The sequence below is a fragment of the Xenopus laevis genome, chromosome 6S (genome assembly GCF_017654675.1).
Source record: "Xenopus laevis strain J_2021 chromosome 6S, Xenopus_laevis_v10.1, whole genome shotgun sequence".
Lineage (NCBI taxonomy): Eukaryota > Metazoa > Chordata > Amphibia > Anura > Pipidae > Xenopus > Xenopus laevis.
In genome coordinates, this window is record NC_054382.1 from 20,025,321 (window position 1) to 20,041,885 (window position 16,565).

The 16,565-nt window shown below is 38.7% G+C and overlaps 1 protein-coding gene across 14 annotated transcripts in view; it reads right to left on the minus strand.

The window, feature by feature from the left end:
* Nucleotides 1-16,565, minus strand: part of LOC108719864 (protein AF-10) — a 160,494-nt gene that overhangs the window by 19,305 nt on the left and 124,624 nt on the right. For all 14 annotated transcript variants that reach the window (XR_005962166.1, XM_018269102.2, XM_018269105.2 and 11 more), the window contains 2 exons: nucleotides 6,903-7,020; nucleotides 1,317-1,389 (listed from right to left, as the gene is read on the minus strand). Coding sequence is in view for 13 of the 14 variants with exons in the window: in XM_018269102.2 (XP_018124591.1) it covers nucleotides 1,317-1,389; nucleotides 6,903-7,020 (191 nt within the window). In the remaining variant the exon portion in view is untranslated. The remainder of the gene's footprint in view (nucleotides 1-1,316; nucleotides 1,390-6,902; nucleotides 7,021-16,565) is intronic.

Genomic DNA, 16,565 nt, shown 5'->3' on the forward strand with positions numbered 1-16,565 from the left:
ACAAGATAACAAGTCAAGTCAAGATAATAAGCCAAGTCCCACTGAGACTGATTCAGTTACATTAAGTAGGAGAGATAACAGCCTGCAGAAAGAAGTTCCATCCTAAAGTGCTGGCACAAATCACATGACTTGGGGCAGCTGGGAAACTGACAATATGTCTAGCCCCATGTGAGATTTCAAAATTGAATATAAAAAAATCTGTTTTCTCTTTTGAGAATTGGATTTCAGTGCAGTAGTCTGCTGGAGTAGCACTATTAACTGATATGTTTTGAAAAATACATGTTTTCCCATGACAGTATACCTTTAAGGAAAAAGTAAATGACCAAACAATTGCATGAGAAATATAATCTAGCTATGTTTCAATGTCAATGTTTCCTTTCCTACATTGGCAATATACTCAAGGCACTTGGAACTTTCTGCACCTTTTTATGCCAACTCAATTAAACTCACATTTACAGTACTTTCTAACATTTACTGAACCAAAAGGATTAAAATTGTATAAAAAGAACAACATAGAAAAATATATAGGTATATCTCCCTATTCCGACTTCCTTATTGCTGCATAGCTGCTAGGGTAATTAGGCCTTAGCAACCACAGAGCCAAAAACTAAACCTGACATGTGAAAAAAAAAATTAAGTCCATCATCCCATTATCTTAACATAATTGCATATCTACCCTTTTTTGTTGTTCCAGCAAAACACATTGGTTTGAGATTGAGATTGCATCATATTTAAAGGAACAGTAACATCAAAAAATGAAAGTGTTTTAAAACTACAATTGTTTCTATAAATAAGCTGCTGTGTAGCAATGGGGGCAGCCATTCAAATGAGAAAAGGCTCAGTTTACACAGCAGATAGTAGATAATCTCTGTAGAACATAATGATGTTATCGATTATCCACTTTTTAACCTGTGCCATATAGCCTTTTTTTAATTTCTGCCATTGCTATACAGCAACTTGTTTATATGAACTATAGTAGTGTTTCTGAAGCAAACAGATCATTTTAAGCAGTGCAGCACAACAGTACATGATATTTTTTTGGTGTGACTGTTCCTTTAAATACAGCATATGCAATTTCTCTACGTGTGCAGCCATGTTTTGGCTTTACCAGAAGTTGTAGCTAAACATCACAAATTATGATATTTAGAATTAACAAGAGTGGTATTTAGTAGCCATTTTCCTATAACTGATCTGTGAGTGTAGCTTATCTTTATTATTCTTTGCAATGTCAACACAGGCCAGCACTTCTGATAAGAGATGAATACATGGAGGGCTTAGGTTTCTTTGCTCACTTCTGCTGGGCAAACAGTACTCACCGTGGGGAAAGACTTCCTTTGGGGGAGGCTCCTTTTGCTGGAAGGTTGTAGTTATTATCTGCAGCATCTTGATCTGTTGGAGAAATAGTTCAAAAGTAGTAAATACATTCCTCCTACTTAAAGGAACAGTAACACCAATAAATGAAAGTGCTTTAAAGTAATGAAATTTGATCTGCACTGATACAACTAGTGTGTTTGCTTCAGACACTACTGTAGTTTATATAAATAAGCTGTTGTGTAGCCATGGGGGCAGCCATTCAAAGCTGAAAAAGGAGAAAAGGCAGAGGATAAACAGCAGATAACAGATATGCTCTGTAGTATACAATGGGATTCTTCAGAATGTATCTTATCTACTGTGTATCCTGTGCTTGAATGGCTGACCCCATGGCACACAGCAGCTTGTTTATATAAACTATAGTAGTGTTTCTGAACAAATACACCCGTTTTACCAGTGCAGGGCAACACTACATTATATTGTCATTTCTTTCATTTTCTTTTTTCTTAGGCTGATTAAAGTAAAGAACATACTTCATGCTATCTAGATGACCTTCAACCCCCAGGCATTTCAGGCAGCACGTTTGAAAGCAAACACTGATGCTATAGGTTGCTGGTTCAAACTGCAACATTTAAATTATCTGGATATTTGCATTTATTTTCATGACATCTTAAGGGTCAGGGCACACGCTCAGGCGACAAATCTCCTTTTCTTCAGGCCGACTAATCTCCCCGAACTGCCTCCTGCTGGCTAGAATGTAAATCACCGGGGGTGGCACTCGGATCGCTTTGTTTCCCGAAGTCGACTGAAGTTTCCTCGTGAGGCACTTCAGGCGACTTCGGAAAACAAATCGCTCCGAGTGCCATACTGCCGGTGATCTACATTTGAGCCGGCGGGAGGCATTTCGGGAGATTAGTCATCACGAAGAAGAGGAGATTTGTCGCCAGGCGACTAATCTCCCTAATCTGAGCGTTCACCCTGACCCTAATACGTATATAAATTAAGATAAACATGCTAGTGACTCAGGTAGATTGGTTAGCAGTAGTCTGAAAGGATCACAACTTATTAAAATTGTGTGTTATAAGAAATAACTTTCCTCTAAAATAATAGAACATGGACAAAACTACCGGTAATACACGTTATGTAAGCGGACTTATTATAGGATGCCATAGCCCTATGACATTTAAGATCCATGTCTCCAAAACTGTTCATTATAGCTTTACATTGCATCCTAAAGCCAATCTACTCATAGCACCCACAGTCACATTGTCTCTGTCTTTACAAAGTCCAATGATGAATAAAAACAAATATGTTCTAGGCATGGATGGGCTTTTGTTCCCTTGAAGATAATTCAACTCCATATTAAATATCATAACTTCCAGGTTTTTCTCTGATTATTTTCCATGGTTACATGTAGACAGGTGAATTGAATAAATGCCAAAATCCATGTTAGGATTAATCTGCATGGGAATGTTTTGCATGCAAACTTTTCATTAATTCAAATGGCACAGCAATACATGTGCTCACGTTCCCTTCTATAGAACTACATGAAACCAATGTTGAATTAATAGAGCTTTCCCGCTGACACTTGGATAGAAGAGTCATGAGCAAAATAACTCCATGTAACTGAGTGAGTGTCCTGGCCCTAGTGAGCTCAGAAACATCAGCAGGACCGTGTACTTTTCACCATGGAATTCGCAGAGTTAAGTTTCGTTTACATGTGGCTTAAAGGAAAACTATACCCCCAAAATGAATATTTAAGCAACAGATAGTTTATATCAAATTAAGTGGCACATTAAAGAATCTTACCAAACTGGTATATATATTAATTAATTATTGCCCTTTTACATCTCTTGCCTTCAACCACCATTTAATGATATTCTCTGTGTTGCCTCAGAGATCACCTGACCAGAAATACCACAGCTCTAACTGTAACAGGAAGAAGTGTGGAAGCAAAAGACAGAACTCTGTCTGTTGACTCATGTGACCTAACAAGTATAGTTTGTTTGGTATGTTTATGTGCACCGTGAATTGTACGATCCCTAAAATGGCAGTTTTCTATTTATGATTACCCAATGGCACATACTACTAAAAAAGTATATTATTATGAAAATGGGTTATTTAGATCAAGCAGAGTTTTACGTATGAGCTGTTTTATGCAATATCTTTTTATAGAGACCTACATTCTTCAGGGGGGTATAGTTTTCCTTTAACCATCGCTTGTATTTCTGTGCCTAACTCTGATCTCAGTGCCAGTCCTTGTGCATTTGCTGTTAGCAGGGGAGCTGCACACTGGCAAAGCCCAAGCTGCAAAAATAAGAGTGTGTCAAGAGAGCACATTTCATCACAGGCACTGATATTTGACAAAATGAATATTAAAATTGCACAGAATAAAATGAGGCCTGGTGCTTCTCTGTCTAGTGCAAGAGGCACAGACACATCCATATTTATATATGTAGGGACCCACAGGGTTAACGAGTTCCCTATGGCTTTAAGTCCCTATACTTCTTGATCTCCCTAGTTGCTGGGCAGATTCCTATGCAGCTAGAGGTAATATTTATAGATATGCTATTGGCCAGGAGGCGCTGTGACCACATCCTGTCACACTCTGGTATAGTGAGAGAAGGGGTGGATCTTCCTGTTTGGCTGCTGGATGCTGATCCGGTTGGCTGTGCCCAGGGGAGCCTGGGTACAACAAGGCCCGGAAAGCCATGTGTCTAGAGGGACCGGGTCTGGGAGCAGGGAACAAACCCTAAATTCATACGATTTTCGGATAGTGTATGGAGAGTCCCAACATTTTTTGTCCCATTGAGATCGGTCGTTTGGTTGATCGGACAGGTTAAAAGATTTCTGTCGGCTGCCGATAATATCTCTGCGTGTATTGCCGATTGTACCATTTTCAGTGGGAGACTGTCACCAGCTTTTGTCGGACATAACTTTAGTACTATTGCTGTCAGGGGCAGAACACTGGCTGATCTGTTCTTTTACCACTTTATTTGATGAGAATGGTTAGTGGCAGGTCGGGAGATGGGGAAGTCCGATCGTTTGAGGATTCGAACGATCGGATCTTTGCATCTATGACCAGCTTAAGGCAGAGAGAGGTAAGAGAGAAAGAGCAACTTTGCAGTCCATCAAAGAGGTGTAGCAGGGAGTAGCTTCCCAGGCCAGGTCTACAGTGAAGGGACACAGTGGATAGGGTGTCCGGCTTTAGGTTCTCCTCCCTGATCTCTCCACTGGGTGGGATCCAGACAACGTGTGAGGTATTTCTGCCTGGAGATATACTGTAAGGCCTTGACTATAGCCTCAGGAAAAATACATCTGCATCTACCTCTGAATCTCTGTGTGAGTTATGTGCCTATCTATATTCTGCCTCTATCTATGAGCTCTTTGTGAGCCTTCCAGTTCTGTGTGAGCTGTGTAGTGTATGTGTGTGTGTGTGCCTATATATATATATATATCCGGCCTCTGTACACTGTAAGTAAAACCTGTGGATCTTTTGTCTTGGACAAATAAAAGTTATTTTGTTATACTTCAAGAACCTCCTGGCACCCAGTTGTTGCACAGTAGCCTGAGAGTTGTAGTTGCACTACAACATTCCTGAAATCTTCCATTTAGCGAAGGCCCTAGCCTACAGTGTTTGAGTCACATGGAACCCATGCTCTAACAACTAGCTGGACATTAACTCCTTTGGGTCTGGATAGCCCAAATTAGAGCTACATATGTACAGAGTGAACGCTCTCAGAAGCGAGTTTCCTTTCCCTGTCACAGGTTGCCGCTAATGCTAAATGGAATACAAAGAGCAACAGCAAGAATAAGCAAATTAAATTGTTGCTGAATACGCTCAGAGGGGTTAAGAGAAACTTGCCAGCCGTCTTCAACAAAAGCCATATCCCTATCTGGCCCCCTTACTTAGTTATCCTCCCCTCATTCTCAGTCAAACAACCCTTGACCCTGGACTGGCAAAGACATGACTGATCTATTCTTGGTAAACTGTTACAGCCATCCCCCTCTCACAAACATGCATGACTACCACTACATGTCACCCAAATCCCTCGCACACACACCCCTCTCCAGGAAGGAACAAAGGCAGGCCAGCAATGCAGGGTGTAGGGCAGACTCATCCACACACATAGAATGGGGGGTTGCAGCCAGGGAAAGGGGTAACAAGCTGGCTAAGGGGTAAAAGCTATATTGGACTTCATTAAAAGAAACAAATAAAAATGTACCAACCACACAGACTATATTCCGGTAGGTCCTGAGAATCTCAGCATAATGGTTAACTATGTGCAACAACAATTATATAAAATCTTATACATTTTATTTACACTCCACTTAGGTTAAAACAAAGAAACATTGCTCAGCACTTGGAGGTGAATAATATATCATGCATTTGGTTCACACTGGGGAAAATTGCCCTATGACTGTATTGGTGGCTGGGAGTTATAAAAATAAAAATGTATCTACTGTTTTTTTCTGAACAAAGGGGAGAGGTTTATAATAATTCTTCCTTGTAGGGAAAAACACAGAAAAGCTCTAAAAATAACGTGAGACCTCGGTGACCAGGGAATCTCCATATTGTTGCAGCTTCCTTCTCCAACCAGATGACCTGATCTGTACAAACAGAGAGGCCTTTCACTTCACGTAAACATGTCTCACCATCAGTGCTCAAGCAATAAGCTGGCCTTTCATTGCAGTTCACTGGAATTTAAAGGGAAAATCAACCCCAAAATAAAAATTTGCCTAATAAAAGAAAACAATACATTTGATATTTTCGGTGCTTTTAATGTGATTTGTAAAAACAATTTTGAAAGCGGTATTTTCTTAACTACTAGTTGTAACTTTTTAAACAATGGTGCATTAAACAATGTTCCCCAGCAAATACAGGTCTGGTGGTTCACCTTTAAGTTCACTTTTAATGTTATGGAGGTGGCAATTGTAAGCAACTTTTCAATTGGTCTTCATTATTTATTTTGTATAGTTTTCTAATTATTTGTCATTTTCTTCTGACTCTTTTGCAAGATTCAAATGGGGGTCACCAACCCAATCTAAAAACAAATGTTCTATAAGGCAACAGCTTTGTTGTTATTGATACCTTTTATCACATTTTCTACCACAAATAATAAAAAATGAAATAGCAATATGTGTACAAATTAGTGATGTGTTGGCCGGGCAGAAACCCACGGGTCGGCCGGGTTCGGGCCGACTCTTGCACAAAATCTTCGGGTTGCGGGCGGGTTCGGGTCGAGCTAGGCAACCTAACACTTCCGGCTCCGAAATTGATAGACTTGTGCCCGCCCCTTTTGTGATGTCACTGCGGGGCTGGTCTATAAATAGAGGGGCAGCAGAGGGCCGGGTGCGGATTGGGAGAGGGCGGGTTAGGGTGGGGTGCAGGTCGAGAAATTCTCAGCCCGCACATCACTAATACAAATAACTTAATAACCATAGATAATTTAGAACGAATATATTTTGCACAGGTGCTTAGAATTATGTTTTCTTTTATTAGGCAAAAATATATATTTTTTATTTTTCCTTTAAAAAAAAACATCATGAATTTAGAGACATTATCCAATTTAAAAAAAAAAAATTATTACCTGACTGATTATTTTCATTTGGCCCTGGAAGAGGTCCTGCAGCGGACGTTGGATTGAGCCTGCTGCCAAATGTATGAGATGAAGAGATAGCAAGCGTGGATCCAGGGAGTGAGGATACCTGTAATACAAACATTTTTTCAAAATCCTCTTTGAATTTAATGTGAATGAGCAGAACTACATGACAGGTGATTTTTTCATATATTACAGTAGAACCCCCATTTTACATTTTTCAAGGGGCCAGAAAAAAATGGTGTAAAATCCAGGAAAATGTAAAATCAGGGAATGTATTATGCATTAAATAATAGGCGGGACCACAAAACAACAATGTAAAATGAGGGAAAACTTAAAATCAGGGGATGTAAAATTGAGGTTTCACTGTATATAGTATTCAACCTACTTGTAGTAAAAAGCTGTTAGACATGATATACATTCTTATTCAGTCTAGTCAGTTATTTCGAGGCACTGACTTGTACCATTATTCGCTATGGGGCAGCATCCCACCCACTCCCCATGACTGACAGTTTTTATTTAGTTCATATGAAAATGATAGCTCCTCGGAGATACAGAGGCACGGGGGAAATGTGGCTAAGATCTTTATAAAATCCTTCCAGCAACTGCTGACATTTGATCCAAGAGTGCCCATCTGGATTTACTAATGGAAAACAAACACGGGGAATGCCTCAAAATCATGATGCAAGCGCTACACAAGAACAGGACGTTGTCTGTCCATACATATATTATTGCATGGAGCTCCGTGGAGAGGTAATGGGGAGTGACTTCTAGTGGAAACTCTCAGTTGTCATGATCATATGGTTCAAGGCACCTCAGGTATATTAGCAATGGCTGGCAGCTTCTATAGAAAGCATTATACGGTCTGTATTAAATACAGATATGATACCACTAGTAGATTGGCATAAGGCTCTTGCTGTCTGGGGGTAGTGGATTGCTTCTCACACTGCAAGGAACACAATGTTAGGACAGATGGATGGTGTACAACATGCAGGGATGTCTGGAAGTGAAATGGTTAAGCCTCATTCTTTTGTCATATAAAATTAACACCAGGGGGGTTATTTATCAAAGTCGGAATGCCAATAACTCGAAAAATTAAATTTTTTTTTTTATTATTATTATAAAATCCAAATTTTTAGTGGAAAAAAAAAACCTCGAATTTTTCAGAATTTATTAAACCCCGAGGGTGTTAAAAGTCAGAATAAAAAAGTACTCCGCATTTGCTACTGTATCTTTATGCTTTTGGAATTTTGTTTATGTACCGCTTCATTATTGACTTGTATAATAATAATAAACACGTTGTAAAAATTAAAAAAAAAAAAAAGTACTCCAACTCAGACCTGCCGAGTTCATGTAGAAGTCCCGGAGATATCCTAATCTGCCCTAAATTTTGTGCAATAATCTGAAGATTTCGTGGTTTTCGGTCTGAAAATCAAAAAAGTTCGTATGATTCAATTTTTCACAATTATTTCGAGTTTTTTCCTCATACAGAAAAAAATGTATTGATAAATAAGGCAAAAAAAACCCCGTGCGGATTTGGTTGGATTATTTTTCAAAAGATACTCCAGATATTTTCGGATTTTGATAAATAATCCCCTAATTGTCCAGGGATGCTTCCATTTATTAGTGGTCAATGATGAGAGGAGAATGTTTTCTGGTTCTCTGAATTTTGTTAGTGCCTTTGTAGATTAATTAGCCACTCGATTTACTTGCAGTAACTTCTGAACCACAACTCCCTAATCCCTTGGAGGATGCTGGGATTTGTAGTCTGATACTTTACAGCACATTTGATATAAAGCCAATGCCTCTTGCTTCTTTTCTTAAAAGCTTCACTTGTGAAATAATCAGAAGCAGGATAAAGCAAGTGCACTGGAAGCAGCGCCAGTGGCAGACAGATCAGTTAAAGGGATTCTGTCATGATTTTTATGATGTAGTTTTTATTTCTAAATTACACTGTTTACATTGCAAATTATTCACTCAAAATATAAAATTTCATCCATGAACCAGCAAGTGTATTGTTTTTAGTTGCCATATTGGAGTATAGGCGCCATCTCAGATCATTTGGCCTGGTCATGTGCTTTCAGAAAGAGACAGCACTTTAGGATGGAACTGCTTTCAGGCAGACTGTTGTTTCTCCTACTCAATGTAACAATGTGTCTCAGTGGGACCTGGATTTTACTATTGAGTGTTCTTCCTAGATCTACCAGGCAGCTGTTATTTTGTGTAAGGAAGCTGTTATCTGGTTACCTTCCCATTGTTTTGTTGTTAGGCTGCTGTGGGGGGAAGAGAGGGGGTGATATCACTCCAACTTACAGTACAGCAGTAAAGATTGACTGAAGTTTATCAGAGCACAAGTTACGTGACTGGGGCAGCTGGGAAAGTGACAATATGTCTATCTCCATGTCAGATTTCAAAATGAAATATATAAAAAAATGTGTTTGCTCTTTTGAAAAACAGATCAGTGCAGAAGTCTGGAGCAGCACAATTAACTGATACGTTTTGGAAAAAAAAACATTTTCCTATGACAGTATCCCTTTAAACAGAGGCAGTACAGAGGGGATAAAGTAGGACATATTTTTTCACACTAATAAACTGCTAAGAGAGTCAAGCATAGAATCAGTAGCATGAAGGACTGCAGAACCCCACATGTAAAGGCCCAAGTCTTAGAGGCATGACAAGCACGTGGATTGCACTCTAATTATTTAATCTTATTAAACATTTTCTAAAATAAGAGAAGGTAGGCAACAGATGTCTGCCATATGATTGGATATTCTGCAATACAAGCCGGCTGTTGGGGGGGTCAAAAGGTCTAGATTCCAGATCCACTGCTTAATGCACTTGGCCACATATTTCCTTTGCTATGCCATTAGTAAATATCTGCATACTTTTTGACGACTTCCTTTTTGGAGAGTTGGAGGTCTGGCTACACATTCCTTAAGGGGGAAGGCAAAAAAGGAAGGATGTTTCCTACACAATACGCAGCTCCACGAATCAGAGCTTTGCCCTGACCCCAAATAAGAAGCTGTATTTTTGGCAGCTGCCCAGCACTACTTACTGAATAGCTCTTCAGAACTTTGCATTCATTCATGTTGCTAACCACCGTTCTGAAGGCCTCGACTGGGCCGCGTGCCAAACACGTGAAAATGAACCCTTCAGCATACGTAGGTGCGGAGCTGCGCCAAACTCTTGCATAATCCACAGCAATAAAAATGCTCTGCTTTGGCCGGAGACACTCTCCTCTCTCTAAGAACATTCCCCTGCCTGTCATACTGGAGGTTCTGTTTCAGGAATAGAAACAACTGGTGTACTGAGGAAAAAACATCAGTTCAGATAAGGGCAAGCGGCTAGTGCTTCCAGTTGAACCAATGATGAGTCTGTATACTGTTGGCATTACCTCAAAACATATTAAAGTGCTATCAATAATATGAATTGTACTAGTATCATTGAATAGTAGTGATACTTGGGGCAGATTTACCAAGGTTTGATTTTTTTTTTTTTTTGGTCAAAACACAAATTTGAATTTAAAACCACCAACTCCAATTTGAATGTGAGATTTATCACAACTGGAACCTGGAAACAGTTCTAATTTGACCTATTCGCCACCTAAAACCTGCCGAGTCAATGGCAGAGGTCTGTTGAACCATTTGAAGATATTAATCGCCTTCCTGACATTCCTGGTTTTTATTCGGAACAAAACTCAATAAGAATTTTCGAGTCGTTCCTATTTGACATTAGACATTCAAGGTTTTTCATAAGTAAAGGTGGCCATACACGGGCCGATAAAAGCTGCTGACAGACCGAGTCGGTAGCGTATTGGCCCATGTATGGGGGCCCCCGACGGGCTTCCCCAATCGAGATCTGGCCGAAAGTCGGCTAGATCTCGATCGGATGGGACTTAGAATCCCGTCAGATCGCGGCGGCATCTGTTCGTTGATGCGGTCCCGCAATCCGACCGCCATTCCCGTTCGTTAGGATACGATCATTGGGCCCTGGGGCCCACGATTGGATCAGCCCGATATTGCCCACATATCGGAGAGAGATCCGCTCGTTTGGCGACATCGCCAAACGAGCGGATCTCTACGTGAATGGCCACCTTAACCTCCCATTCGAGAGAATATATTCAAATTTATTAGAGTAAAATAAAAATTTCCAATACTTCGAAATTCGACCTTTGATAAATAACCCCCTAATATAAGTTTAAAAATATAACTCCTGACGATTATCAGAGAGTATTGCAAATACATGTGCGGGATCTAATCCACTGTGATGTGATAGGCTGGAATAATGCATAAATTAATACACCAATTTATATAGGAAGCCATATATCTAAATTCATGTGATTTGCAGCCCAGACAAGTTGCGATTACAGATGTATATTTAATCCTTAGAATGCTCTCGTAATAGATAGACAATGGAGGGATCTAATATTATTTGTTATATATAATGTATCACGCGAAAGGCACCAGAAAAGATGAATTTTATGCTCTTAAGCAGTGATCCCCAACCAGTAGCTCCTGAGTTGTTGCTGTCCAAGCCCTTGGATGTTGCTCTCAGTGGCCTCAAAGCAGGTGATTACTTTTGAACTCCTGGTTTGGAGGCAGATTTTGGTTGCATAACAATGTGCATTGCCAAACAGAGTCTCAATGTAGGTTGACAATCCACATAGGGACTACCAAATGGCCAATCACAGCACGTATTTGCCACCCAAAGGAACTTTTTCATGCTTGTGTTGCTCCCCAACTCCATTTACTTCTGAATGTTACTCACAGGTTCAAAAGGTTGGGGACCCCTGTTCTAAAGTGTAAGAACCCTGTGAAGTACTAGGCATTACAATTAAGAAAGAGAAATCACTGCTGGGGGGGTTGCCAAATGTTAGGCAGCCCCCAGTGATTATAATCAGTTACCCGATACCCCAGGCCTCCTGTTAGCAGACAGAACTGGCCAGAGGGCATAATGAGTGAGCATCTCTGCATGTATTGCCCATCTGACAATATCTATTGGGTACCGGTCACTATTATTTCAAGGACATAACTTTTGTACGATAATTAATGGCCAGAACATCACCTGATTAATTTTCCTACTTTAATCCTACAATTTAAATCTGAATGGTTAGTTTTAGATTATTGCAATATCCGAACGTTCCTTGTACAAGGAATAAAATGTGACCGGTCAGTTTAAGGAAGTAACCAAGGAAAAGGCAGCAATTAATAAAACTTTTGGTTTTAGTATTCCAAGGGGCAGATTTATTAATGACCAAAATTATGGTCAAAACTGTCAAATTAAACTAGGGAATTATCCAAACTTGATCTGAGTTTTTTTTTTTTAAAAAAATTGATTATCATACTCACTTTAAGAATTTGAATTCTACTATGTGACACCTAAAACCTGGCGAATTACTGTATAAGTCAATGGGAGAGGTCCAGTGACCAATTTGGAGATGTTTGCAGCCTTCCTGACATTCAAGTTTTTTTCAGAGAAAGAAACTCGAATCAAGTTTGATCGAAATAGAATCAAATTAAATTTGTTCAAGTTTTAATAATTGGATTTTCTTAATACATTTCAGCAAGTCGAATTTCAAATTCATTCGAATTTAAGGGAGTTTAAAAAAACTCACATGAATTTGAAATTGACCCTTGATAAATGTGCCTCCCCGTGACACAGGCAATTAAATACCAATTTATGCATCAATGAGGGTTGCTCGAACAATGGAAAAACATTGCCTCTACTACTACATACCTTTCATTATCTACTACTGGGAGGGAGGGATTGATGGCACAGTGTCAGGGCATAGATAAATTGTGGTTACTGATATTTACCCTACTACAAATAAAGAGGGCAACTACCATTAGTTATAACGTCAATGTTCTCTGTTGTATGGGGGAAAATGATCTGAGTCTTTACACAACAGCGGCAGTAAGCGGTGGATTATATGAGTTAAAGTTACAGGATATCAATTCCGACATCCTCTAATTAAGGGGTAATTTACTTTGACTCCAGTTCTGGCATATGAAAATATAATTTAAGATTTGGTTTACCAATTCTAGAAAGGATTACAACAGGTTAAATGTGTTAAGTCTGCACACGCCACAATTGCAGAGAACAATGAAAGCACAAACTGCTTGGAGACAAAAGTGCAAAATACATAACTGTAGTCATAAGCGCTGCACACACTTCTCTTTGCCATTTTATGCTAATAACTGCCTGACTGGCTGTACACTAATTCCTAGTGACTCCTCTGACATTTGCCAGCGAACGAAACAGTAACAGACCCCTGCTGTTCCACGCAACAATCATTCTCCTCTGAGCCACCACTCCTGACTCCGCTCTTTGCTCTCCCTTGCCCAAGCTGTGCATCCTCTTCTGTTCTTCAGTTAGCCTTACAATGGTAGTCCTGTGCAGCACAACCACACTCACTGCCTAGCAATGTTAGCCTGGTGCTCTCTCTCTCTCTATATACTGTATCTATATATATATATCTCTCTCTCTATATACTGTATCTATATATCTCTCTCTCTCTATCATTTATCTGTCTATCTATCCATCCATCTATCCATCCATCATCTATCATCTATCTACTGCAGGGATCCCCAACCTTTTGTACACGTGAGCAACATTGAGAAGTTAAAGGAGTTGGGGAGCAACACTAGCATGAATAATGTTTTTGGGGTGCCAAATAAGTGCTGTGATCGGCCATTTGTAGCCCGATGTGGATTGTAAACCTACATTGATGCTCTGTTTGGCAGTGCACCTGGTTTTATACAACCAAAACTTGCCTCCAAGCCTCAAATTCAAAAATAATCACCTGCTTTGAGGCCACTGGGAGCAACATCCAAGGGGTTGGGGAGCAACATGTTACTCACGAGCTACTGGTTGGGGATCACTGATCTACTGTATCTATTATATCTCTCTATCTATCCATCATCTATCTACTGTATCTATCTATTATAGCTCTCTATCTATCCATCATATATCTATCTATCTATCTATCCATCCATCATCTATCTATCTATCCATCACCTATCCATCTACTGAATCTATCTATTATATCTCTCTATCTATCCATCATCTATCTATCCATCTACTGTATCTATCTCTCTCTCTCTCTCTATCTATCCATCATCTATCTATCCATCATCTATCTATCCATCATCTATCTACCCATCATCTATCTATCCACCACTTGCAACGGAATTCACTTTTGCTAAAATGCCCAATTATTAAATATAATTTGAGAGGAAAATGTGAGGTTGAGCCACATTCTTAGCCTCTTCCTCTTGTCACATAGCCTGGTCTCTCTCGGGTATAATTCCTGAATGACAGGGCATATTTATGTTTAAAGGTGTCACTACATTTGCTGACAAAATGACTAAATGAGTGACATTAATAGCATATTTCTTGGACATTTATTTTTACTGGTTTCATCCAGCCAGCTCTTAACTCCAACGGCACCAGATATTCTGAAGGAATGAGTCTGTTTTTCCAAGATGTAAGCGGTTAATAAAAAACGGGCACTGTCAGACAGACGACTACTGTTGAGAGGTAGGAAGTTCCAATATGATTGTAAATAAACGTGGCAATTTTGCAACAAATTTAGAATGTATACTAAAGATTCTGATCAAACATTCCAGGCTACTTATCCCAAGATACAACATTCAAAAATAATACAATAGGCTATAGTAAACTTATGGACCATAAAATATCTTTAAAATAAGAGTAAAATAATGGCCGTTTGTATTTTATAATTTTGCCCTGGCAGATAATAAATTCTAAACGGTTGAATTTGGCAGACGTGTCTTCGAAAATGTTTCTTTGTAAAATGGCCTTTGATTAACATTTTGCCTTCTATTTTACTTTATATTTTAACATTAATTCATAAATCTTTTATTAAAAATAAAGGCATTGAAACTGGGTGTTTTCCATTCAGTTTCTATTTTACAATGCAGAATCGGAAGGCTTAAACAGCAAGAAAAGTTTATTCTATAAATGTGATTTCTATGAAATAGTCTGTTGATAGAAAGGGAGATTTCTGCACCCAAATGAAAATCAAAGCAAACTGTAATATGTCTTCATTCTCTTTGATTTTTTGGAATTATTTACTTTTTATTCTTGTGCTTTTTAATCTGAAATTAAAGTTATTTGGTTGCTATCCTGTGACTAACCATGCTTGTTAAGAGGCCAATTTTTCAATGGTCCAGATGAGAAATAAGATAAGGTTTTGACTAAAAATCATGTATTTTCCGCAGTCAAATATTTTTTTGAATACATCTGTTTTTTTGTGTGTCTTTCAACTTAAAAACTGCTTAAACTGCTGAGATCCAAATTTTTCCATCACTCCACTAACTCGAGAATTGTAGACATGCCACAAGAACTGTCAAGTTGCTTTGAGATTAAAGTCTATGGGTAATTTGCACAATTCTAGAATTCTTTTTTTGTTAGCAAAGGATAAATAACAGAGATGAAAATAATTTTTACAAGTTTTTATGATTACAAATAATCATAAAAATTTGTAATATTTTTTTTTAATCCAAGTAATTTTTATTATTATTATTTTTCATTTAAGTTATTACTTAGGGGCCCATTTACTAAGGGTCGAAGTGAATTCGAAGTGAATTTTCGAATTCAAAAACTTCGAATTTTGAAGTAATTTTTGGGTACTTCGACCATCGAATAGGCCAAAATTCGTTTTGAATTGAAAAAACTTTGAATATTTGACCATTCAAAAATTTAAGTACTGTCTCTTTAAAAAACTTTAACATCCAAAGAAAACTGTAGCACACCGATCAAACTTGTCTTGTGAAAAAAAGTGTTTTTATTGGCTCACGGCAGACAGTCTGCCGTGAGCCAATAAAAACACTTTTTTTCACAAGACAAGTTTGATCGGTGTGCTACAGTTTTCTTTGGATGTTCGAGATGTTTGGACCTTGAGCAGGAGGTCCTGTGGACTGTCTAGCACCCGGCACCCGAGAGGGTAATTACGTTCAGGTGAGCACTCTAACTCTGTCTTTAAAAAACTTTGACTTCGCCACCTTAAACCTGCCGAATGTTAGCCTATGGGGACCTCCTAGAACCCATAGCCAGTATTTGGCTAAGTTTTTAGTATTTTTTTAAAAAATCCTTCGAAAACTTACGTTTTCGATCGAAAAAATACTTAGACTATAGAAGTATCAAATTCAACCCTTAGTAAATGTGTCTTTTGATAAATCCATCACTTAGGGGGTTATTTATTAAAATCAGATTTTTTTTCTGATTATTTTATTTAAAAAAGTTCAAACAAACTAGAATTTGACCTTATTTATGATTTAAAAAAGCATGATTTTATCTTTTCCTTGGTTGCAACAGGAGTGCCAAACGCCAACTGAATGGGTGTGTAAAACTCCACCCATATGCCTTCTGGAGCATTTTTTGCACTTACATAATTATTAGGGATGCACAGAATCCACTATTTTGGATTCGGCCGAACCCTCGAATCCTTTGCGAAAGATTCGGCAGAATACCCAACCGAATCTGAATTTGCATAGGCAAAATAGGGTGGGAAGGGGAAAACATTTTTTTCTTCCTTGTTTTGTGACAAAAAGTTAAGCAATTTCCCTCCGGCCCCTAATTTGCATATGCAAATAAGGATTTGGTTCAGCCGGGCAAAAGGATTCGGTGCAT